The sequence below is a fragment of the Canis lupus genome, chromosome 15 (genome assembly GCF_048164855.1).
Source record: "Canis lupus baileyi chromosome 15, mCanLup2.hap1, whole genome shotgun sequence".
Classification (NCBI taxonomy): Eukaryota; Metazoa; Chordata; class Mammalia; order Carnivora; family Canidae; genus Canis; species Canis lupus.
This window is the reverse complement of record NC_132852.1, coordinates 26837691-26862715: the sequence shown is the minus strand read 5'-3', so window position 1 is coordinate 26862715 and position 25025 is coordinate 26837691. Positions and strand designations below refer to the sequence as shown.

The following is a 25025-nucleotide window of genomic DNA, read 5'->3' as shown; positions in this document are numbered from 1 at the left end:
TCAGGGGCTAAGTGTAATATGTGAGATTGAGGGAGATTCTAAGATCAAGGGGAAAACTCTGAAGAGCCTGAAACAGAAATTAAAAGATTGCAGTTTTGGAAAGACTGCTCTAGTTATTCCACAGAGAATAAACTGGGGTGGGGTATAAACCTGACAGCAGAAGACCCAAATCGAAGACTGCAGGACTAACAGAGGAGACAGGTAACAATGGTGTCAGTTGGCAAAACGGGAGCAGCGCCTAAGTAGAGGTAGCTGAGCTCTTAAGGGAGTAGATAAACTCACAGGGAAAGTAAGGACAGAATAAGCCAAAGAAGCCTTTCTAAGTAGTAGTTCGAATGTGGATGCTAATTATGCAAACTTAATAGCATCACTAGAAGGCACATACAAATCTGTAAAATGCATGCAATAAATTTGAGAAAATGGTAGAAAGCAAAAAGAAAAAGTAAAAATTAAGAACAAAGGATGATTAGAACAAGCATACACTCCTAAGAGCCCAGAGGTTTTTCCTCTAGAACAAAGGGCAGTAGGTATCATGTTTAGCATCTAAACATTCTATACCAAATACTATCTTCTGATGCAAAAGCAATTAAAATCATGTGGGCTAGGACTAAATTTAATGAATGGTTAGCACACAGTGCCAACTTTACACCTCAATTACCAAATGGCAAAGTAATGATAAAAGTTAATTTTCTAAATGCTAGGATAATTAGCAGAATGTAATGTAGGTTTTGAAAAAAAATCAAGCAGACCCATTTGTAAAATATCCACACATGGTACTTGATAATTTGTGGTGTTATAAACTAGTAAACACAAGAAGCAAACATTTAAGACATCATCATACACAGGCCAGCAGTCACCACCAGTTTGCATATCTTAGATTTATTCTTAAAACGGATCTGTTGTTGGAATATTTTAAAAGTCAAGAATGAAGAGTGATAAAAAGTGTGGAACATGGGCAGCCCGGGTGGCTCAGCGATTTAGCGCCGCCTTCAGCCCAGGGCCTGATCCTGGAGACCTGGGATCGAGTCCCATGTCAGGCTCCCTGCATGGAGCCTGCTTCTTCCTCTGCCTGTGTCTCTCTGTCTCTTATGAATGAATACATAAAATCTTTTTTTTTTTTAAAGTGTGGAACTGCAAATATAAAAACTATTTTTTCCTGCTGTAAGAGATTACTGATATTTCATACTGTAAAATGTTTATAAAAAAGAATTCTTACTTAAAGAAATCTCATAATTCAAAATTTCTTTTTTTTTTAAGACTTTATTTATTTATTCATGAGAGACAGAGAGAGGGAGGCAGACGGAGAACCAGGCTCCATGCAGGGAGCCCGATGCGAGACCGAACCAGGACCACCCCAGGATCACACCCTGGGCCGAAGGCAGGTACTAAACTGCAGAGCCACTCAGGGATCCCTTCAAAGTTTTCTTCTTGGAATCAGATCATAAAAAACAAACATATATATCTGTCCTTGCCTTTTATGATACAGATTTGCAGCACAGAATAAAGCATGTAAGATAGCTTTAACTTACCGTACACATACATACAGAGCAAAAATAGCATGGGACAGCCCTGTTCAAAAGCTGTGACTGCAACCTTACTGTAAGTCCAGGTGCCACAATATAAGGAAATGAATAAAGGCTTTTAAATTTGGGGTTTGTGTTCTTGCTTTGCAAATTGACAAGATCTATGACTTTGAACTAATCTCTCAGTGTCTTGGAGCCTTGCCTTCCAGTGTCTGTAAAATGAGAACTGTGATTCTTACCATTTAAGGCTATTTTATGGATGACAGAAAACTGTATAAAGTATCTAATACAGTATCACACAGAAAAAGCTCAATAAAAGTAGTTACTACTTATTATCACCTTATTAATAAGTATCTTACATATTTAGTACTTTTTAGCAGTCATTTATCAGTTCTCCCCTTACTTTATCTATTAGTACTATTTGACATAGCTAATCACGTCCTCTTTCTTGAAATAGTTTTCTTCTTGGCACCTAGGACACGAAGGCCTATTCACTGGCTACTCCTGAGTCTTTTTTTTCTGGTTGCTCCTCATTTTCTTGACATTGGAATACTCCAGGACGGTGTCCTTAAATCTCTTTTATTATCTATACTCATTCCTTTGGTATTCTCATCCAGTCTTGTGGCTTTAAAAAACTGTGATACACTAAGAACTCCTCAATCCCACCTCCAGCTCAGTTATCCTCTTTGCTAAACTCCCGACTCTCCTAATCTAACTTTCTACTTGACATCACCACAAGGATACACGGGAGACATCTCCTGCTTATCATATCCACAAGTGAACTTCTAGTATTCCCTCCAAAACCTACAACAAAGAATTTCCTATTGCTGTCAATAGCAACTCTACCCTTTTCATTAATAAGGTCAAAAACTTTGAGTTTTTCCTGATTACCATCTTTCTCTCACACACTATGCTCACTGCGTCAGAGTATTTCTGTTGGCACTATCTCCAAAGTATCTCTGGAATCCAATCACTTCCCTGTCACTGGCCTGGTCTAAGTCTTCATCTTCTCTCAGTTGGCTGAGTTGTAACAGCCTTCTACTTGGCATTCTTGCTTCCAGCATAATCCCCTCAGAGTCCACCCAACACAGAAGCAGAATGATTCTGTTAATATATACCAGTTAGATATACCAATCCTCTGTTCAGAATTTTCCAAGGGCTCTCATCTCCCTCTAAGTAAAAGCTAAGTCTGTATAATAATCTAGAAGGCCATAAAAAAATCTCTCCCAGTACTACTCTTCAACTTTCCAACCTCATCTTTTACCTTTTACTCTGCTCTCCCTGGTTCACTACACATGGCTCAAATGCCCTAATTACTAATTAGCTGAAATGACTGGGAATTAGATTGTACTTATAAATGAAATACCTTCTGAAGAAATTAAAGGTCTACCAGTAACACAATATTCTCCAACTTAAATTTAATTTCACATGTGACTTCTTAACAATCCAAACAACAATGGAAGACAAAATATTCCTGAGGGTTAAATATCAAAATAAAAGAATCTTATGGATACATAAGGCAGTTATCTGCTTTCAAAGCCCTATATATTATTATGGGCCCAGAATATAAAAATTTAATTTCTAAATCTTTTTTTTTCCATTGAGCAAAGAAATGATAACTAGGTTTTAAGATTTAAATGCATTATTATATATAGTCAATCCAAGAGGAATTTTAGCATATATATATATATATATATTTTTTTTTTTTTTAAGACTTTATTTATTCATGGAAGACACAGGGAGAGAAGCAGAGACACAGGCAGAGGGAAAAGCAGGCTCCATACAGGGAGCCCAACGTCCAGGATCCAGGGTCTCCAGGATCACACCCTGGGGCTGAAGGAGGCACTAAACCGCTGAGCCACCCAGGCTGCCTAGCATTTATATTTTAACACAAAACACACATTGCTTTTCTCACAAATGACTGCTGGGTCCAGAGGAAAGCATTCCTTGATCTGATTGTGCTGAGGAAGCTTTGGAAGTTAACCATTACCATAGAATATCCCAATCTTTTTAACACTGTTCTTCTAAAAAGCATAAAATATAAAAATTCTTAATTTCTTAAGACTGTTATTGTATTGTAATAATGCACACTCTTTGGCACATTCCTTAGATAAGATTTTAAAATGAGATCCCAAAATTCCAATACTCCAAAAAATTATCTCTTCTCCTCTTGTTCTGTCTTTGGACAGTTTGTTTTTGAAAATAAAATATAAAAAAGATTGCCAAAGATTGGTCCTAAAACTATTTGCCACAATCTTTAACACTTGTCACAAAATAACATACAGTAATTATTTGTCTCCTCTCATCTACCCTGAGCTCAGAACAGAAAATATATCTCAGTTTCAGGTTTGAAGGCTTAACAGAGTATCTTATACTTAGCAGGGTATTAAAAAAAAAATAAAGTTATTGTCAGCTTTTGATTTACATTACGAAGAGGCAACAGAGGACATGAAAAACCCAGCTTGGTGAATTTGAATTTAAATTTGTGTGAAAAATATACACCTACATTTCAACACAGGCCTGGGTGATGTTTGATGCATTCCTTAAGAAAGAACAAAACCACAACTGTGAAGCCATGATATAAGTCATCAGAAAGCTGTCTAACCTCATGCTATATAGTGTATTTTGGTTTTTATTAAGATAAACACCCAATGTGGCCTCGATCAAATCCTCTGGAATTTTCCACACTACAGTAACTGACTCATCCAGGTTTGCCCAAGATTTTCCTGGTCCCAAGAAACCCATTCATCCCAGGCAGGCGGGGATGCTCAGTCATCCTACTCTAGCTTAATGCTGAATGAATTTCTTGGTTCCTGGAGCTGTCCCAAGTCAGAAAATTGTGTGTGTGTCTGCATGTGCGTGCCTACGTGCAAGGGCACACAGGCATTCTGAATAAAGAAAGACTTATTCCTCTGCCAAACTAGGAAAAGAATCCTATTAAAAGTTGGCTTAAAAGATAACAAAGGATACTTCTCTTCCCATTTAACAATTCTTTTGAAAAGACTCAAGTGTAGTCTTCCTCAGTCCATACAAGCTCCACATACTATTCAAGTTCTTCCTCTGGCCTCTTGCTCTTGTTATAGTTACAGAAATGGCTTCATAAGGTAAAAATTTATGATCTTTTCAGCACTGAACACTCATGTCAGCATCACCCAGATTCAACAATCATTGATTATTAAGACTTGGTTACAATGGCATCTGCCATCACTCTTTTATCTTGTATTTTTCCCACCGGAGAATTCTGAAGCAAAATCGAGACACTGTTAACATTTCACCCTTATGTATTTCCTTTTTTTTTTTTCTTTTTAATTTTTATTTATTTATGATAGTCACACAGAGAGAGAGAGAGGCAGAGACATAGGCAGAGGGAGAAGCAGGCCCCATGCACCGGGAGCCCGACGTGGGATTCGATCCCGGGTCTCCAGGATCGCGCCCTGGGCCAAAGGCAGGCGCCAAACCGCTGCGCCACCCAGGGATCCCCCCTTACGTATTTCCATAGGTGTCTCTAAAAATTATGGGCCTTTTCTTTTAAAACCCCAAACTTACTCTAACAAAACGCTGGTAAATCCATCTAATACCCATATAAAGTACCTTTCCTAATTGTCTGAAAAACTTCGGAAAGTTGGTTCGCTGGATGAGAGGGTCAATTTTGGGGGGTCTTGTGCCATTAAGTCTCTCTACATCTACAATGGTCTTCATCTCTCCTTTTTTCTTTTTTCATGATCCTGACTTGCTGAAGAGACCTCGTTAGTTGCTCCCTTCCCTGTGTGAGGATTGCACTTGTGCCTAGCTGTATCTTCTGTGTTTCATGTAAATTGGAACTTCCTCTTTCATGTGCAACCTCTTTAGTAAGAATATTTCATAGACAATACCTCAGTATCATAACGGGGGACATATTACGTCTGGATAGCCTACTTTTCGTGATAAGATTGCACTGTGTACCATCAATTTTGCAATTACTACCTCTGTGAATCTGTGAATTCCGGATATCATCCTTGTAATTTTCTTAGCTTCCTGCCATCTTTTTATAATGTGTATATATAAACAAACAGAAGATCACTACACTGAAAAATTCCAATACTTAGTTCTGCTTTTTTATAAGAACATACATTCAGATAAGATTTCAAAAATGAGGTATCACATATCTATTTTCTCAGTTTTAACTGCTCTCAATTATCCATTAACTTTACTCACTATTCCCTCTCAAATAGAATTCCCTTTTAAATTATAAAAATAGGGGCACCTGGGTGGTTCTATGGTTAGACGTCTGCCTTTGGCTCAGGTTGTGATCCTGGGATGCTGGGATGGAGTCCTGCATGGGGCTCCCTGCATGGAGCCTGCTTCTCCCTCTGCCTATGTCTCTGCCTCACTCTCAGTGTCTCTGATGAATAAATAAATATTTTTTAAAAATTATAAAAATAATGTATTCCCTCTAAAATAATATAAAGTAAAATGTTCTACCTCTTCTTCTAGCTCAACAAACTCAAGATAACCACTGTTTTTAGATGCACAAGTACCAATTTCAGATTTTTTTCTATGACATGAACATGTTTTTCTGAGTTCTTTTTGCTGTTGTTTTGGTCACACAAATGGATCATATATTCTTCTGGAATTTGCTTTTTCGTCTTGAAGTATTATTATATATAAGTTTACCTTATTCTCTGTATGGTATTTCCACCATGTAGCTGTACCATGATTATGTACAGCTAGTTATGTTTAATCTCTGCTCTGGCTATCTTAACATAAAAATACCTCATTCAAACTTATCATTTGGTTAAGATAGATCAGTATTTCCCTTCTACAAATAAAATAGTATTACCAGACATTAATATAAAGTTCCAGGAGAATATAATAACCACATAATCAGAGCTTATTAAATTTCATTCTTGCAGAGAGATATGATAATTCTGCTTGTTAGGTATACCTAAGAAGTTCTTCGAGACACTGATACTTTAATCAGAATCAAAACAACCTGCAAGCTAGAGAAACAATATGGGCATGAGTCCATGGAAATACGTATCACTGATGCCTGACTTTTGAAGGAGATTTAAAGTAGTACCATAATGAAGATTAGACAATCTCCTTGAAGGTTCTCAATTCTTGGGCTTTTATAAAGAGAATTTAAAAGAGAAACTATCTCGGGAATGAAAACTGATGAATCCAAGTAGAAATAAAACTTTTCTAAAAAAATATTTATACTTTCTTTCAAAAACTAGGTCTCCTTTAACTTGTCTCTTCTAATGATTACACATTACTGGATCCTTCTATAGGAATGTTTTCTTTTCCAATCTTTTCCTCTGGTCCTGGGCCTCCTGATCAATGGTTCTCTAAATCACAGTACCTCGAGCAAAATATGTATAAATGGTCTCATCACAGTGGACTATATCAGTACTCTTACTTTGCAATGATAGGCATGATACCACTCCTAGAACCTAAGAGAGTTTAACATATTAATGTTTTTCAGTCACAATCTCCATAATGAGGAAAGTTGGGTGACAATAATACTGGTCTCCTCACTGAATTATTTTCTGGCGAAAATGAAATAGAAGATATGAAAACATTTTGAAAATACAGAGTAGTTTACTGAAAATAATAGCTAAAATCTACTGGGGACTTTCGAGGTACCAAGCACTATTCAAAAATGTATTATAGGTATTAACTTATATTTACTCATATTTACTTTACACACCAATTACCAGAGCTACAAACAATATTATCTCCATATAAAGGGGGAAACTGAGAAACAGAGAGATTAATATAGCAAATTAATAGCAGAGTTAAAGATCAAATCTAGGCATCTGACCTCAGAACTCCCATTCTGCCTTCCTTCTTTTCCTCTGGCTGGGTGCTCAGGTTCTGGATAGCATGTTAAAAAATGGACTAACATGACTAAGTGGCAGAAGAGTAACTCCTGGCTGGCAGGGATCACACTGGTAGTCCTGGCTACCTTAGCACTGATCCATAAGGGTACTATATGTGAAACCCTATGAATAATGAGAGTGTGACCATACCTCTGGATGAGGATCCCTGAAATGGAAGACTTCTTACCAATAGTTGTCTAGAATAGTAGGCATTAGAGGACAAAAAAGAATAACAGGAAATTGAAATAGAAATTGGATAAGATGATTCATCTGTGCAGATATGCTACATGAACAGAGGTAAATATGACTGGTATTTTCCAAATCAGAGAGCATATTCTTCCAAAGTAACACATGTCGTCATCTTTAGGAGGGAACCTAAGGCATTTGAAAATTTGTAGAATTTATGGAATATCTTTTTCTTTTTTTTTTTTTAATTTTTATTTATTTATGATAGTCAGAGAGAGAGAGAGAGAGAGGCAGAGACATAGGCAGAGGGAGAAACAGGCTCCATGCACCGGGAGCCCGATGTGGGATTTGATCCCGGGTCTCCAGGATCGCGCCCTGGGCCAAAGGCAGGCGCTAAACCGCTGCGCCACCCAGGGATCCCGAATTTATGGAATATCTTATAATGATTCTGTACCTCAGCTGTCTTACACAGTAAAAATTTATTTTTAAATTGAGACTATAAAGGACTATCTTTAAGCGTACGTACTGGGAAGAGAAGGAAAGAACCACACAAGAAAGAACAGGAATCCACAGAGGAATATTTGTGAGAATAAAGTTCTGAATGCCAACTTAATTCAATTTTAACTTAACGTTCTCATCATGGAAATTCCAAGGGGATTCTTCAACAGCCAGACATTTGTTTTTCTCTTTTCCAGTCTCAGATTCAGCAGAATTGACATGTATGCATGAAAATGAGTTTCTAGCTTCCTCTCATTGGGTTTGTACAGTAGGAAAAAAAAAAAAAGAATGCTTAGCACTCTCAGAAGGTGCAACATTAATTTTGCATTGTTTAATGAGAAACAGCTGGCAGACTCTATGGAAACCAGGTTTCATGTCTGATACTAACCTGATGCTTTATACCTGTAGAAGAAAAGTTTTCACACTATTCAAACCTCACATGAATTCCTTTTTATAATTAATATTTACAGTCTCAGGTTTTTAAATCTAAACATCAAAGATTCTAACATTCAACAGACAGTTGACTTACTCTGGAAACAGGACACAAGTTACATCGATTGGCATCTAAAGATTATGAGGGAATCATTCCATGTTAGATTATTAAATAGTCATTTTAATCATGTAAACTGGGAGAAATTCCTGTAGCTGATTTTAATGTTGTTAAGAGCTCTAGGACTTGGGAGATACGCTATCACCTCAAAGTTCGTTCAGTGATAAAGTCGTTTCTGAGCTTGCGTATGTGAATTTGACAGCTAAGAGCAGCTAAGAGCAGAGAGCTCCAGTTCTGTTCCCTGCCAATGGCCCTTTCCCCAACTCCAAGAGGTACTGAACTCTCTCTGAAACTAGATTACTTTAATGGGCATTTTTATGGTATTCACAGTAGGGTATTATCATGTTACTATCGTCACAAAAGAAAATCAATATATGAAATATTTTATATTTCGAGTTTGTCTATTTTCAAATTTCCTAATTTGACTACCCAGATATGAATTTCAATTAATTATGTATGGTATTCATAGTGTTGTATCTGAAGTTTTACTACTGACGCTATTCTTAGTAGAGAAAGACGTTTTGTTATTAGTCACTGAAAACAGTCTTTTTTGAAAAAAGAATATTATGGGGATTCTTGATGCTTTTAGGAACTTTCCTTTATAATTCTAATTTTATTGAGCAAGTAAGTAAGTGGATGAATATGAATGGGGGAAAGGGATTTAGGCTTCCGAAGCAATTATTACACAAGAAATATTTTTTAAAAAGGTAGTGATACAAAAATAACCAAGTGTTATTATAGACAGGGTGTTTTGTGTCCACACCCACCCCAGCAAACTCATATGTTGGAAGCCCTAACCCTAATGTGGTATTTGGAGACAGGACCTTCAGGAGGTAGTTAGGGTTAGATAAGGTCATGAAGTGAGTCCTCCTCATGATAAGGTTAGTGCCCTGATAGATAATAAACACCTAAGAGCTTGTGTGTTATCTCTCAGCAAAAAGGTGGCCCGACACAAGCAGGAGAGCCCCTCATGAGAAACTGACCATGCTGGAACTTTGATCTTGGACTTTCCAGCTCCAGAGCTCAGAAATAAATTTCTGTTAAGCCACTCACTCTATGGTATGGCAACCTGAAACTAAGATACTAAGTAACTGGTACAAAATGAGTTAAGAAATTAGCAGTTTATATTGGTTTTATATTATGGCCAGACCACAGTGCCTAATAATGCTCAAAGCTACAGATAATCTCGAAGTTCTTAAGTCCATAATTAACTCTTCATTTTTTGTTGCTTCTCATTAAGCCAGAAGTTTCTGAAATCAGACTTCTCTTTGTCCCTAAGCAAGCCTTTTCACCCACTAAGGTTTACCCTTAACTGATGCTAACCCAACAGTTTAAACCGAAGAGATCATATCAAATAATAATCATTATAGGGCCATTTTAAAATATCTTCATCACCTATCAATTGATACATAAAAGTATGTTAATAACACTACCCACCACCCCACTCATCCACAGAACTTGGACGTCAGCAATACCACTGCAGCTACTTTGCATTTTTCTTCCAGATTCTATGCCCTTGCCGCTCTGCCAGATGGATGTTTTTCAAGCGAATGCCACAGCTGTACCCTATAAAGTTTGGTTTACTTGTAGAGGCAGAAAGAGCACTTTAAACTTAGATTCTTACCATTTCAAAAGAAATATTTAAGTATCACTTTTGTAACTTGGCTTCTAAATAAAATTTTAGTAATGAATCATACTCACAACAAAATGACTTAGTATTCACTACTCATTTCTATCCCTCCACTGGTAACTAGTCTAATGTCGACAACTGCAGGAAATCTGCATTTTGGATATGGGTGTAGGAGAAACCAAAGTTAGGAGGAGGGTGGCTAAGCAGAACTAAAACGAACTCCTGTTTTACCACCTGCTTTTTTAAAAAAAAATTTTTTTTTTACCACCTGCTTTTTAATACAGGTCCCTTTCTACTAAAAATTCTTTCCTCAAAGAGAGAAAGAGAGCACAGTTGGCATGGGTACTAATTACCCTCACCAGTAGAAATGTCATGCTTGACAAAATAGAGACTGTTTTAGTAGAAGTGATTCCCTAATGAAAAATAAAAAAGACATTTTCAAGCTCTTATTGTTACAAAACGAATATACACAAGCATAAAGATTTTACACAATATATTCCATCATAAGTAGGCAAGAAAACTTGCTCCAGGGGATTTCTGCATTACAGTAAGACATGCACTGCTCAGCAAGATGTACTTTAAAGAAGCGATTAGATTAGATATATAATTAAATGTAAAGTACTTGAAGAGTTCCCTAATGCAGACTTAGGGCATTTTGACCTTCCTATAATCCCAAGTAACATCTGAACTATGGTCCATAAAAGTTGGAAATTAAAAAATGGTATGGCTTTTCATCTACCAAGATTTGCCAAGAACAGAAGAGGATGATAAAGGCCACTAAAGATCACAGAGAGCCAGGCATGGGCCCTCAGGTAATGCTAACACTTTCTTAAAGGGAAATAAGGCTCTGTATAAACTTTATTCCAGATTACACAATTATCTCATCTAGTATGACTCCACATATCCTTACATAATCTAATTCTGTATGACTGATAATTACTACTAACTCTAATAAGAAATAAATAACAAAATACATTACAATCTTAAAAGTTGGGAGTCGAAAGGTATTTTAGAGATTATATGGCCCAAACCCTTCATTTTATAGGCTAAAAAAACCAGAGAACTCCAGGGCGCTTGGGTTGCTCAGTCAATTGAACATTTGACTCTTGGTTTCAGCTCAGGTCATGATCTCAGTGTCATGAGATTGAGCCTTGTGTTGGGCTCCACACTCAGCACAGAGTCTGCTTGAGATTCTCTCTTTCCCTCTGCCCCATTTCCCCACCATTCGTGCTCTTTCTCTAAAATAATAATCTTTTTTAAAAAGGAGAACTCAGAGATATGACAAAACTTATCTAGTAATAATTTTAACTTAAAACTTGATCTCCTAAAAAAAACAAAAAACAAAACCAAACAAACAAAACTTGGTCTTCTAGCTTTAAACTCCTGCTTTTTCTCATAATACTATGACTTCCCTCAAAAATGCATATGAAATTAATTTTTGCATTCCAAGAGGGAAAAGAATCTTAAAATGTAAGATCTAAATTTAAAATAATTAAACTTATCTAAAGAAATAAATATATTTGGAGATTTATCTTCAAATATTCACTTAACTCTTCCTCACAGCTCTAAGAGTCATTTTCAGTAATCCACCTGAGAAAAGAAGTAATCTTTCCTGCTCAAAAGATAATAAGCATTGAGCTATTTTCTTATAGTCGGGGTATTTCAATTATCTTTACTAGATAACATAACACTACAAAACTAGTGGCTTACCTGGGTGGTTCTTCTCCTCTACACAGTATGGGCTTGGGTGCTAGGGGTGGTTGATGTCACCCTGAGGGTAAACTGGAAACTCAGTTGTAGCTTCACTGTCTGGGATGCCTGAACAAGGAGTCATTTAGAGACTTAATTGAGCTCAGGTGGGTCTCTGCCTAGAGGCCTCCACGTGGCTGATTGTGCTGCCTTATGGCATGGCAGCTGGGTTCAAAGAAAGCATTCCGAAAGCATTAGACTGGCAGCTGCCAGGCCATTTCAGGGGCTAGTCTCGGAATTGGCATAGCACCACTTGTGTTTTATTTACTTTATCAAAGCAGTCCCAGGCTTAGCTCAAAGTCAGTGTAAGAAGGAACTAGACCAAAGCATAAATAATGAGGCATGGTTTCATTTGAGAGGTCTTCAAAGTAACAATCTGCCATATAATGGATGTCTAAATCCTGGTCAAACGTGATTTTTGGTGGAGACTCACACTGAGGGAGGGAGCTGTTAACCAAGAATATTGAGAAATTCTATATTACAATACAACAAATGTATATAATCCTAATATTCAAATATAAATATAAAAGAAAGTTCACTAATCTTATATGTTCTCTGTGCTTCATTGGATGTGTTTATGGAATTCAAATGAATACTATGGCATTATTTTCAGCTAGATATTAATTTTTAATAAATATAGGCTTAAAATGGTAAATAGATCTAAAAAACACATTTCTGAATTTATAAACTGTTACTATAAACAAATTTATTTACTAAATGTGATGTTTTGGGAGGTGTGAAGACCATGCTCCAAAAGAATTAATTCAATTATATGCTTTGTAGACTATTTGGTAACATTCATTTTATCCAAATGACATCTGTGACTGAGCTTGGATAATAAAGACCATTTCCATGGTTAAGTGGGAATGTTTGAATACTCAAAACTATATGTGTGTCCATCCTAAATATGTCCAAAAGCTTCAAAAACAATTTATCAAAGGAGTAGGGGTCTAACTTTGAGGTTCTACTATGTGCTATAATGGTATACATTAATCACATTATTTCACTTCATCCTCTCAAATACCTTGTGGAATAAGTATGATTGTCTCCATTTACAAATTAATACATTGAAAACTGTAGAGCCATGGTTACACACTTAGAAAGTGGAACAGAGGAGAAAAGAACCCAATCTGTCTAATCTCAGAGTCTATATGCTTTTTCAACTAAATAATTCTTTTATGGGTTTCTTCAAGGGATGGCACTAAATTCTACCTTATTTCTGATTGATCTCTATTAAAAAATAGTTTTCAAACACTTCTGTTTCCAGAATCTTACTCATTATTAACTGTTTTATTGAAGCAAACATTTACACAGCAATCTGACATTTAAAGATATCCTTCAGTTAATGTTTCTGAGTTAAATCAGGCTTCTCTGACTGCCTATTCACCTAAATTTGTGGTTTCTTAGAGAAGAGCATCCATGTCTAAATATTAATGCTTTAAAATCAAGAAGCCAAAAAAAATCCCACTTTAAATCTACACTTGATAACTGTATCACTGCAACAGGAATCATACATTTTTTAGAGCATTAATTTCAAAGTACTGGATGTTTTAATAGTTCTATCAGTTGTTGAGCTCCTTGTGAACCATTAAACATATTTATCTCTCATGACACTTAGCACTGTGACCTACACACTGTAACTGAGTGCTGGCTGAATAAATGAGAGGAGCAGAAAGAAAACTAGAATACCAGAAATTACACGGGATACTTTATAAAAATAAATTACCAACCAAATATTCATTACTTTCATTATGGGGTGACATACAGTCATAATGATAGTAGACACAGTACACGCATCCAAAGATACATATTCCTATTTAGGAATATATACAGTAATGCCCAACTCGAACCGATTCCCTAATTATAAGGAGGGGAGAGATGTAGGACATTTATTTTGGAAGGGGATAAAGGCAGCCAAGAAAGGGAAACGACACAATAAGGGACCAAAAAGAACTCTGAAGAGGGTTGAATATTGGAATAATTTGAGATGTATTCAAATATTTTTTTATTCATTGTATAAAGGAATCTTTAAAATTAATATTGAAAAACAAGAGACCACTACCACCTTAAAGTTACATATCAAACAATTATTTGGCCGATTGCTAATAAAATATCTGATCTTAACAGAAAATACCATAAAGGGAGAATAAAGGACAACAAATCTAAGTGTGAAAACAGGAAAAAAAAGAATTCTAGAAAGGGAACAATCTGTATGAAAGATCTAGTTGCATTTCACTGCAATTCAAAAGAAGGAATCACAGAATGTTGTATCTAATCATAATGGGCAGGAGACTAAAGAATAAATTATATCTATGGTCCTATGTTTCTAAGTGGCCATCATTTAATGTGTATATAAGTATACAAAAGTGGTATTTTAGAACAAAATGTTTTAACAAAATTTTGTCTTTGCTTTGGCGGGGGGGGGGGGGGTAAAAAACAACTGGAAATTCCTCGAGTAGCCAAGCTCCACTTTGATTTTCATGTAAAATAAAAAGCAAAAAAAAAACATAAATGATTTAAAACCTTATTAGTACTTCACTATTTTCAGAATTCTACAGGTTAGAAAAACAAATGTCTGTGGGAATAAAAGCATTAACCACTCATATATTACCTAATTAGATAATCACCAAGTCATGGTATAGAATTAAGAGACTATTTAAAAGTTACACTGTCATTGTATAATCCTACGTATTGTATTGAAAAGATTGCTGCATTTAAAACCCCCACATATTTAAAGGCAAATTCTGCACCTACGAGTTAAGGAATAAGGAACATCTCTTTTCTAAAAACATTATGAAATTGACATTTCCATGGGCTTTTGAAATTTACAAACCGGAATCACAGTAAAAAGAGAGACAGGCAAGGACTCACTTAAGCATTAATACAGTCATTTTAGAAACCCTCTAAAAATAAGTTTGATTCTGCACTGTGTTCTAAAACACAAATTTAAGAAATAAAACTTTATATACCTGACTTACTATATATGTAAAGTACCTTTATCCTCTTGTTAATATACAATCTAACTTCCTAATTCTGGATAAACACATGCAAATGGCCTGAAAAAATACTAAATACATAAGATAGAATTGTAATTTCACAGCTAGATTTGCTTACACTTTTTCTTGACACCAATAGCAAGAAAACAAAAGATACTGTCATAACTAAGGGATCTTATCCCAATCTGCATTAGCACCCAGAATTTTTACTACTTTGCGGCTTTACTGTAGCTGGCACATCTAATAAGAACTACTCTGCACCATAAAGGTAATATCTAAGTATGAACACAATTCAATTTTAATTATGAAATTTTATATGCATTTTGTATACTGATGCACAATTGTAAAAGATTTTTTATGTTATATGCATCGCACCAAAACCTAATAAATGCTTAAGTCTCATTTTCTGCCTAAGTCTCATTTTCTACCTAATTTGAGCAATTTAATAATCTAAAAAAGTATAGGAGCACATTTTGGAGAATTACTGCATTATTCATATGATATGAATCCTACAGTATAATATTAATTTATGAAACATGTTCTTAAGAATGTTCTGTACGTGAAAATATGTATTTCTCCTTCATTATATAGTAACTCAAAAATAAATTAGTAAAATAATACTAGCAATAATATAATAACAGAAAATGTAAAATCTCCTATTCACATACTTCTGAGTTAATTTACTAAATGGCAAAGAGCATGGAGGATTTTTCACTCAGAGGATAAAATTATATTTGTTAGCGAGCATATTCATATACTAAGAATCTGCTACCTGCAAGGTGCCGGGCTTGGTCCAGTACAAAATACAAAGAGCTAATGGATGAATAGAGGAAAAATCTCTGTGGTAAATGTCATAGAGTAATAGAGAGAGGGAGCCATAGGGATTTGGGTAAGGAATACATTGGTTCCAGCTAAAGGAATGAAGGAAGTATATCCTCCTCTGGGGAGAAGGAAAAATAAAGGAGTTCTCTATAGTTATGTAGGGGGTGAGGCAGGGAGAAGAGGTAATTTGTTAATTATCAGTGTTCATACTCCTTAATTATTATGATTTCCTGAGCTACAAATGAGGTTGGCAAGGTATAAGGGTGAATATGGGAGAATGAGGCTGGGATGGAAATGGACTCCTGCTACCATAATCCCACACAAATTCTGTAATATTAAAATGACAAGGAAACCTGAAGTAGGCTGTGCTCTAAACAAGCTCTATATAAAGACATAGCTACACTTACCATAGTTAAGAAGACCCTTTTCTGCACTGTGTAAAAGTCACTCTATCTACTGAGAAGATCCAAACAAAATCTGGAGCTCAAAGTAACTCAAGAACGTTAAAATCCTCAAGGCACTTCAAATTTGAAGGAAAAAAATGAGCAGTTATCATTTAAAAACATCTCCCAAAAGGCATTAATAATACTGAGTAAATCTTTAATACTGAGTAAATCTAAAGCTACTTTGTAGCTTGAAATATACATACTTTAACCTTCCATTAAAGTAGAATTCTTACCCCTAAATTATTCAGAGAAACTGAATGCTCACTAGGCCACGTGAAATAACATACGAGGCAGCTATAATAACATATAACATATATTCTGAGGGGAGGATTCAATTCTTTGCCACTATTACATGGATTTCATTGGAATGGAAAACAAAAAGCTGGAGGTACTATAAAGACATTGTATCTAAGGGGTGTACCATCCATCCTGACATTTTCCATAGCACATTTTTCACTATAAGGAATTTCAAAGAAACTAATTCTTTAAATATTAGGCACAAAATGATTTTCCTCAATATTTACAGTGTAACTTTACAAACATTTTATGTTTTTAAAATACAAAATCTATCCTTAAATATTAAAATATGATGTCATTTTAAAAAGAGTTTACAGTACAGAGTGCCTTGTTTTTCATTATATATTAGGTAAATCACTGCAAAACTTTGCAGTCAATTAACAGAGGCTATGAAGGGTTACATTTCAGCCTATAATCACCAAGAATACAAAGCATAAAGTGAAGACGCCACTGTACATTTTATATATATACCTTAAATTTATAATAATTATTAATTAATACACTATTCCTCTATCTTTAGTCTATTTTTTTCAACATACCATGATAAAAACTTAGCCAATTAAAAAAAACAATAAAAAAGCAGGACTGTTACAGGTTTAAAAAATTGTTAGCATTTTCTGATCTCTAAATGGAAAAAAGTGTTGGTATCTAGCAAACAAATCTTCCTCTGCCAAACAGGAAATCAAAAATGCAAATATCCTAACAAAGACGGGCAAAAATAGGACATAAACAAATATTTCCAATTTCCATAATCATACATAGAAAATAATATATGTTGTTATAGTTTTAATTACCGATAGAGCTGCAATTTCATTTAACAAACAACTTTCAGTGTCTGACATTTAAGAGAAAATGCTTAAAATCCATGCTTCACCAGTTCTATGAATATGTCACAACTGCCAATAACAGATACAGCAGCATTTCGTTTTATGGTCAAAAGATACCAGTAAAAATAAACAGTTATATAGGACATATATGAATGTATATATACATATATATAATGCCAACTTCAAAATTTTTCAGTATAAAGCAAGAAGAAATCGTTGAAGGAGGATATAATATTTTAGGTAACTTACCTTTCGCCCATCACTTGCATGGCAATTCACATTTAGAGGAGTCAGTAAAGCCATTAGTTTTTCTTCATTACCACTCCTGTAAAAAGGTAGTAAGTCAATTCCTATAAAATTATAGAGCTTCTTATGAATATTTATGGTTATTTTTCAGAAGAGTGGAAAATAATATGGGTTTGCTTTGATGTCTTATATACGGTTCTCAATGAATCCCTTTTGGTATATAAAATTAAATTAATATATTCCTAATTAATTCCTGTTAATCTTCATACAGTGGTACATCTTGGGTAATATAGCTTTCTACATTATTGTTTTATTTATCTGCATCAAGTCACCTTCTTAATTACAAACAAACTTTATTCTGATAAGTGATCTAAAACACTGGACTTAAAAACACAAAATGATGAAAAAAGCTAATTAATTTAATTATAAATGACCAAGAACAAAAGAAAATGGATGAGAATTTTAACATTTACTTAAGCTCATTCAAGCTTTGCTAGAAAAATTTTCAGAGAAAAATGAAGAGATAGGTATTTAAATACTCCAAGAAGATTATCCGAAACGCTGGGCAACTAAAGTCTGCAGGTACCCTAAGAAATGTTTCAAATAAAATTAACCTTACAAATCTTTGCCATGTTGAAAAACTCTATCATTTAACACACCCATCATATAAAATAAAGTATACAGAGATGGAGTAAAAGGTCTTATCCGCATTAACATGTAAAATCCAAGCAAGACAATAACATGTTATAATTTTTATAGTCCTCCACCTGCCCTCCCCCTTTTTCCCCTTATATGCATTATACTCACTTAAAATGAATGGAATCACTTACCTAGCAGCTTCTAGGAGTTCGTCTTTCTTGTATTCACCTAGATGATTGCAAAATATCATGCTGTTAGCATTTGGCAGAAGACAGATTAAGAAATGCAGTAGGCAGCAAATACAGAATTAAATAGAGAAGAACAGAAAAAGAGAGTCCACACCCCGCTGGGTGATGGAGCCGTGACGTTAGCCAGCTTGTGAAGGCAGCATCACCAGTGCCTTGGAGACGGGCAGCAAATTGACGCAGCTTCTTGTCCAATCCTCAGATGAAATAGCTTTCTTCAGACAACCAATGAATGTTAAATCTCGTGTCCAGAAACACATTCCCTCTGATAACAGCATGCCAGCTGAAGACAATGTCCCCTCCCCCCTTTCCTATTCAGGCTGTCACAGTATACTTGTAAAGCATAATACATTCTGAGACAAAAGCAAAATAATGTGGCTCTTTAAAGGTACAAATTACTAGTCTTCGAAAAAACTCAGTTTTATCTGTAATGACATGGAAAGTTTTTTCAAAAAAAAATTAATTACCGTCGCTGAGCATTATAGCAGTAGGAAAAAATATATCAGCATCATGAAGCTTTTGCCTCAATAGGGTAGGTCTGTAGACTAGAAATACGTGAACTCCGTACCAAATGCTATGAACCTCTTGGAGGCAGCGCTCCAAAAACCAAAACAGTGAATACGTTCTTAAATGACAATAATATTCTAACATGCTGCAGTCTTCACACTTTGTACAAATTCAATACCAAATTTTAACAAACAAGAAACCTTAAAATTATTTTTAAAAAGGAGGCTGGGGTCACTGAGAATAGGAGATAGCCAACTATTGAGATGTGGATAATTTTTCTCCCTTCTATTTTTTAAAACATCACAGACTGAAATGAGGTATATAATTTAAAACCTTTGATTCAAATTCCTTAGAGTATTCAAGATCTAACAAATAAGCTTCATTTGCAAGCTCAACTGAAGGACAAGGAATTTTAATACAGAGTTTGTTCATTCAATAAATAAAAAGAACAGCCAGGACTATGATTCAGCTCTAATATGCTGACTCAGTTTGCTATACCATTAAAGAAATAATTGTACAAAATGTCTAAGCCAATAATTACATGAAACCAAATATTAAGCATACACATAAGAAATAAAATGTTAGATTAACTGAAAATATTATTCTATTAAGAAATAAGCTCAAATTATTTTAAAAATCTTATCATTTATAAATATATACTTCTTTGCATTTTGTTTCTATTTTGTTACAGAATGCAGAATATTGATGTAAATAAATACTATAAAGACACCTAAGGACACACCAAGCACATATTTAAATTCTATAACCCATCATTAGCAAATATTCTTTTAAACTGTGTTTTGCTTCTTGGATTAAGATTATATTAAAATCTAGAAACTGTAAACAGTTTTTTTTCAAATAAGGAAAAAGTTATTAAATATTCTCTCCTAAGGGAATTTTATATGCCAGTAAAGTCATAGATTCAACAATATACATGGATAAGCTAGAATGCATTATTCATGATCATGGAGTTGGTCTTTCCAATTTCCTAAACACTGTATTCCACATTCTTTAACTGACTGAGAGTTTTAAGATTTATAATACTATATATCTCAGTCAATAAGATTCTTGTCTTCCCAGAGCCAAAGACCTGCCTTTACTACACATTTTAGGTGGCAATATGGGAGTCAGTGAGTCAATTTTAAAAGTTCCTTGTGAGGAAAATGGCATAACCCATACTCTCAGGTGGCTTGAGACTCAGGAGGAAAATAAGTGAAATTATCTGTAGAAGTCATTCAGTCAAGTATTTATTGGAAAGGTCTCTATGCCAAATTCAAAGCCACAAAAGACACTACTATCATCTCTGAACTCAAGCAATAGTCATCTACTAAGTGAGACAGGCAAACACAGGATTCTGGTAGAGTATGAAAAGAATCTTATGAAACGCTATAGAGAGCTTAAAGCCTAGTCTAACTGAGATTAGTAAGAGACAGGGTAATTGTGTTTCAGTGGAGGTTTCCTGGAAGAGGGGAAACGTACACAGAATTCTGAAGGAAGAAGAGAGATGATGCTCAGGTGAAAAAGGGTGAAGGAGAAGCAAGCAACCAAAGTAAAAGAAACAAGGAGAGAAACAGTAGATCTGTACACCTGAAACCACCTACACTGCAGGGGAATAGGTAAGAAGTGTGAGACAGAAAAGAAACAGCTCACGGATGGCTCTCTAAGAAGTTTAAACTTTATTTCAAAACCAATGAGGAAATAATTGCGATAACAAGAGGATTGCAAAGTATATTTAAAGACCTGTAAGTTTTGTAATTATACTCTATTTCTGTGGACTGTTGTTGAGGAGAAAAGAGGCCCAAGAGCTAGTGGGTGGAGAGAGACAATGAATTCTGACATAGTTTATATTTTGAGATAAGTATAAATTCCCTGGTTAACAGTCACAACACATGAAAATTGGCAACTGAAGTACCTACTACTGAAACCTGAGTCATGGTAAAACAGTACTCTAATAAGCTAGAAAATAAAACTGCAAAAATACTGAGGATCTTCAAAGTTCAGTCCACCCACATACACTTCTCATCAAGTATAGCTTATTGATGTTTTCTCCAAAAGGCACATTTTTACAAAAATGTTATTCCTGCATAGGTAAGATGATAATGAACCAAAGCTTTCTAAAGGAAACATATAAGTGCATCTGACAGAGTCAGGCACAGGTATTACAAATGACTTTCTACTTTTACTGTTAGAGACTCTAGTACTTTAATCAGCTTTTCTGCAATACATTCCAGCATCCACTATCTGGTGCCCAAGGACCATAATCCATAAACAGCTGAAGCTATTTTTCAAATGCTACATCTCAGGAACTAACAGTGAATTTAGAATCCCTTGTACATTTCCACAACAAATCTGAGTACTTACTTAACACCAAAGCGCTAATTCTGTTTCATTTTAGCTGAGAACCTGAAAATATTCTGGCTGAGACTACAGTGCTCTATGGAGCATTTACATGCTTTAATAACATCCAGATAAAGGCTAGCAATAGATCAGCCAGAAAGGAAAGTAGGCAATTATAGTCAAGATAATAGCAACCAAGAACATTGAAAATAAATGACTTATATTTTTCTTTGATTAGAATAAAATAAATGAGTTTAAAAAATAAGCCACAAAGTTTACTTTTCAAAGTCTGAATTGCTTTTTGATTAGTAAACTAATGACAGGATACATGTAAAAATAAATACATGCACACACGCACACACACACGGGGAGGTATGCTATCAGAAAGATGGTTTAAAAAAAGGTTAAAAAAATAATGGTTAAAAGAAGGTTAAAAATGAAGAAAACTTACATCAATAAACAGGAGTCATAATTATTGACTTATCTCAATTTCAACATTTTATTTCTTTTCTTTTCTCTCTTTAATTTCAACATTTTAAAGTACATTTGCCTCTTTCTTCAGCAACTGATGGGATCAAAGTCGACTAAGTTTTGTAAAACTGAGTCATCTGGTTTTGTTGAGGCAAGACAGCATGTAAAGATTATGAACATAGAGCAACAAATTCTTAGAGCCATGAGGAACTAAAAAAGGACTATGACTTTTCTCTACTTTTTAAAAAATATTTTATTTATTTATTCATGAGAGACAGAGAGAGAGACCGGGAAGAGAGAGAGAGAGAGAGAGAGTCAGAAGCAGTCTCCACGCAGGGAGCCCGACGTGGGACTCGTCTCCAGGATCAGGCCCTGGGCTGAAGGTGGCGCTAAACCGCTGAGCCACCCGGGCTGCCCCAGACTTTTCTCTATTTGAAGTTATGCACGACACATGCGTATAGTAACTAACATCTTAGATGCAAGGAGAGGATTTGAAGTCACCTTTCTTCTGTTACCTCACCTCCAATTTCAGAATCATTCTCCTAAGAGATCCTCTGCCACATATTCATTTACAGCTAATGAAATTGACACCGAGGCAGTTAAATGAATTGTCTAAAGTTTTACTATTATTCACGATCTGTCAAGCCCTGAAAAAGGCAAATATGTGAGCACAAACTAGCCAAATCTGAACTCTAAAAGACAGATGTAAACAAAAGAGTAACAATATAATAGTGAGAAAATAATTTTTAAAACAACTAGCTTTAAATAGGCTAAGCCTACTTATATTACATAAGCTAAATATTTCCATCAAAACCATTTTTAAAGCATTTGAACTTTCATATGAGAGCTTGTAAACATGGATCAAAAAAAAAAAAAAAAGTATACTGGGCTTAGCCTTTTAGTTTGTTTTAACATTTTGAAACAAGGGAGTAGGAATGAGAAAAATTCATTCCAGGTCTATTCAAATGATCAATGCCTTTGGCATTTTCTATAGCATGCTTTAAATTCCTCCTGCTTTAAATATCTCAAGGGAAGGGCTAGAACCAATCATCTCAGGTACCAGGTTTAGGGACCCTTACTTTGCTGAGTGTTAAACAGAACCATGAATTGATACTTCTCACAGAGATATTTTCTCAGCAAGGTATCAGCAAATACAAGAGATGAACTGATTCTTCTAGCTAGCCTGACAACCTATATGGGGAATAAAATATTAATTTAGGTAACAAACTCCATTGTATTTTCACCAACAGATTTGAAAATTTAGAACCAACTATGGAGCTGTGGAAGGAATTTCACTAACACACCAGGAAATAATCTAATATCAAGAAACTAAAGCTATAGGTCTTCCACAAAAAGCAATTTTCAGACAGACTGCTATTCTACTATAATAAACTCCAGGAATTCTTGAATTATTTTTTTTCTCTGAAATCTTTCACAAATATTTTCAGGACAACTGGGGAAAAATCACAAAGTTATCAGGGTTCTCAATGCCTTTCTCCTACTTCTGAGTCTTATCAGTCTTCCCACTCATTCCGATACTGGATTCAAAATCCATACCATTAGTTAAGTCTAGAATCATAGTCAAACTAAACACTCCACATCCATTCTAAACACGGATTCATATGTAGTTTTCAAATTCTAGGCTTGAATAGGGCATTTTCCTAGTGAAGATCCTTTTCCTCTTTTGCCTCATACAGCTCTGACCTTTTCAATTAGCCAACATTTAACTACCATTAAACATGGCCTGTGCTATATATAACACCATATAACCTTGAAGCTCTGCTGAACAATAATACACTACCCAGCACTCTCACATAGCTGTTTGCTTTTATGTATATTAACATTATAAAAAAAAAAAACCAGTTTCTCAGTTGCACAAGCCTTATTTCAAGTTTTCAGTAAGCACATGGGGCTGTTATCTACTATAGTAGATGGTGCAGGGAGAACGTTAGAATAGTTAAAACTTTTTTGGGACCATGGTATTTTAGCGTTCGTATTGACTATTTAATAAGAAGTCATCTTTAAAAAGCAAAAAGGAAGTCATCTTTTACTTTAATAAACTACTTCCCATGTTATTCTTAAAGCTGTCACCACCAAAACTCCACAAACTTTTTATTTTCTACTAAATACCAAACAACTGCTGCTTCATCAGCATGAAATATAAGGGAAAACACTGAACTGTATGATAAAAGATCAGGAACGAATTCTAGCTCTGCCATCAATTTACTTGTGTGACCTCAGGAAAATCACTTTATCTTCCAGGGACCTTCCAATTTATTGTCATATGAACAATGTCACTGGAAAATGAGGGTGAGGAGCTAAATTATCTCTGGTTTCAGCTCTAAAATTCTCAGTCTGTATTTGATTCTCAGTATTGCTCAGATTTCTTTCTTTCTTTTGCTCAGATCTCTTTCTAAGACAATTTTAATGTTGCTCCAAACAAACTTTAAGGAAAAACATAAAATTATCTGGGGTACAAAATCTCTACTATTATAAAACATATACTACTACACCTGGGAATTATAAAGAAAGCAGTAAAGCAATTTTACTCAACCTATACCTTTTACTCAGTTAATTCTTTTTTTTTTTCTTTTTTTTTTAAATTTATTTATTCATGAGAGACAAAGAGAGAGAGGCAGAGGGAGAAGCAGGCTCCACACAGGGAGCCTGATGTGGGACTCAATCCCACATCTCCAGGATCACACCCTGGGCTGAAGGCAGCGCTAAACCGCAGAGCCACCTGGGCTGCCCTACTCAGTTAATTCTAAATTTTTGGTAACACTCCAACTAGAAGCTATATGAAAACAGCCCTTTAAGAAGAAAGTGGTGATCTGCATAATTCTGATCTTTAATTATAGATATTTCTATTTTGTAGATAAGATTTTTTTTAAAGAAGAGAAATCCACCTAAGTATGGAACTAGATATAAACCAAAGAATTATTACTTGACAATTTTCCAATTCTTCAGGAAAATGGAGGTGTCCCACTCCCTGCAAAGCTGAAAATCAATTTTCAGAGAAAAAGACCTCTAAGTATAACTATGTTATCCTATATAACAATATTCAAATGATTAAAAAATAACAGATTACATGTCAACACAAAAACCTAGGCCAATGTCTTAAAACATTCCAAAAGCATAATATAACACTCAAACATAACAAAAGCTCTGCAAAAAACACATGTAATGCAATCAATA

The 25025-nt window shown here is 35.0% G+C and overlaps 1 protein-coding gene across 1 annotated transcript in view; it reads right to left on the bottom strand.

Moving 5' to 3' along the window:
- Window positions 1–25025, bottom strand: part of TNKS (tankyrase) — a 214166-nt gene that overhangs the window by 81139 nt on the left and 108002 nt on the right. Inside the window, exons 4-5 of the mRNA XM_072776271.1 lie at window positions 18462–18498; window positions 17635–17710 (exon numbers count right to left, since the gene is read on the bottom strand). Of these exons, the coding sequence (XP_072632372.1) occupies window positions 17635–17710; window positions 18462–18498 (113 nt within the window). The remainder of the gene's footprint in view (window positions 1–17634; window positions 17711–18461; window positions 18499–25025) is intronic.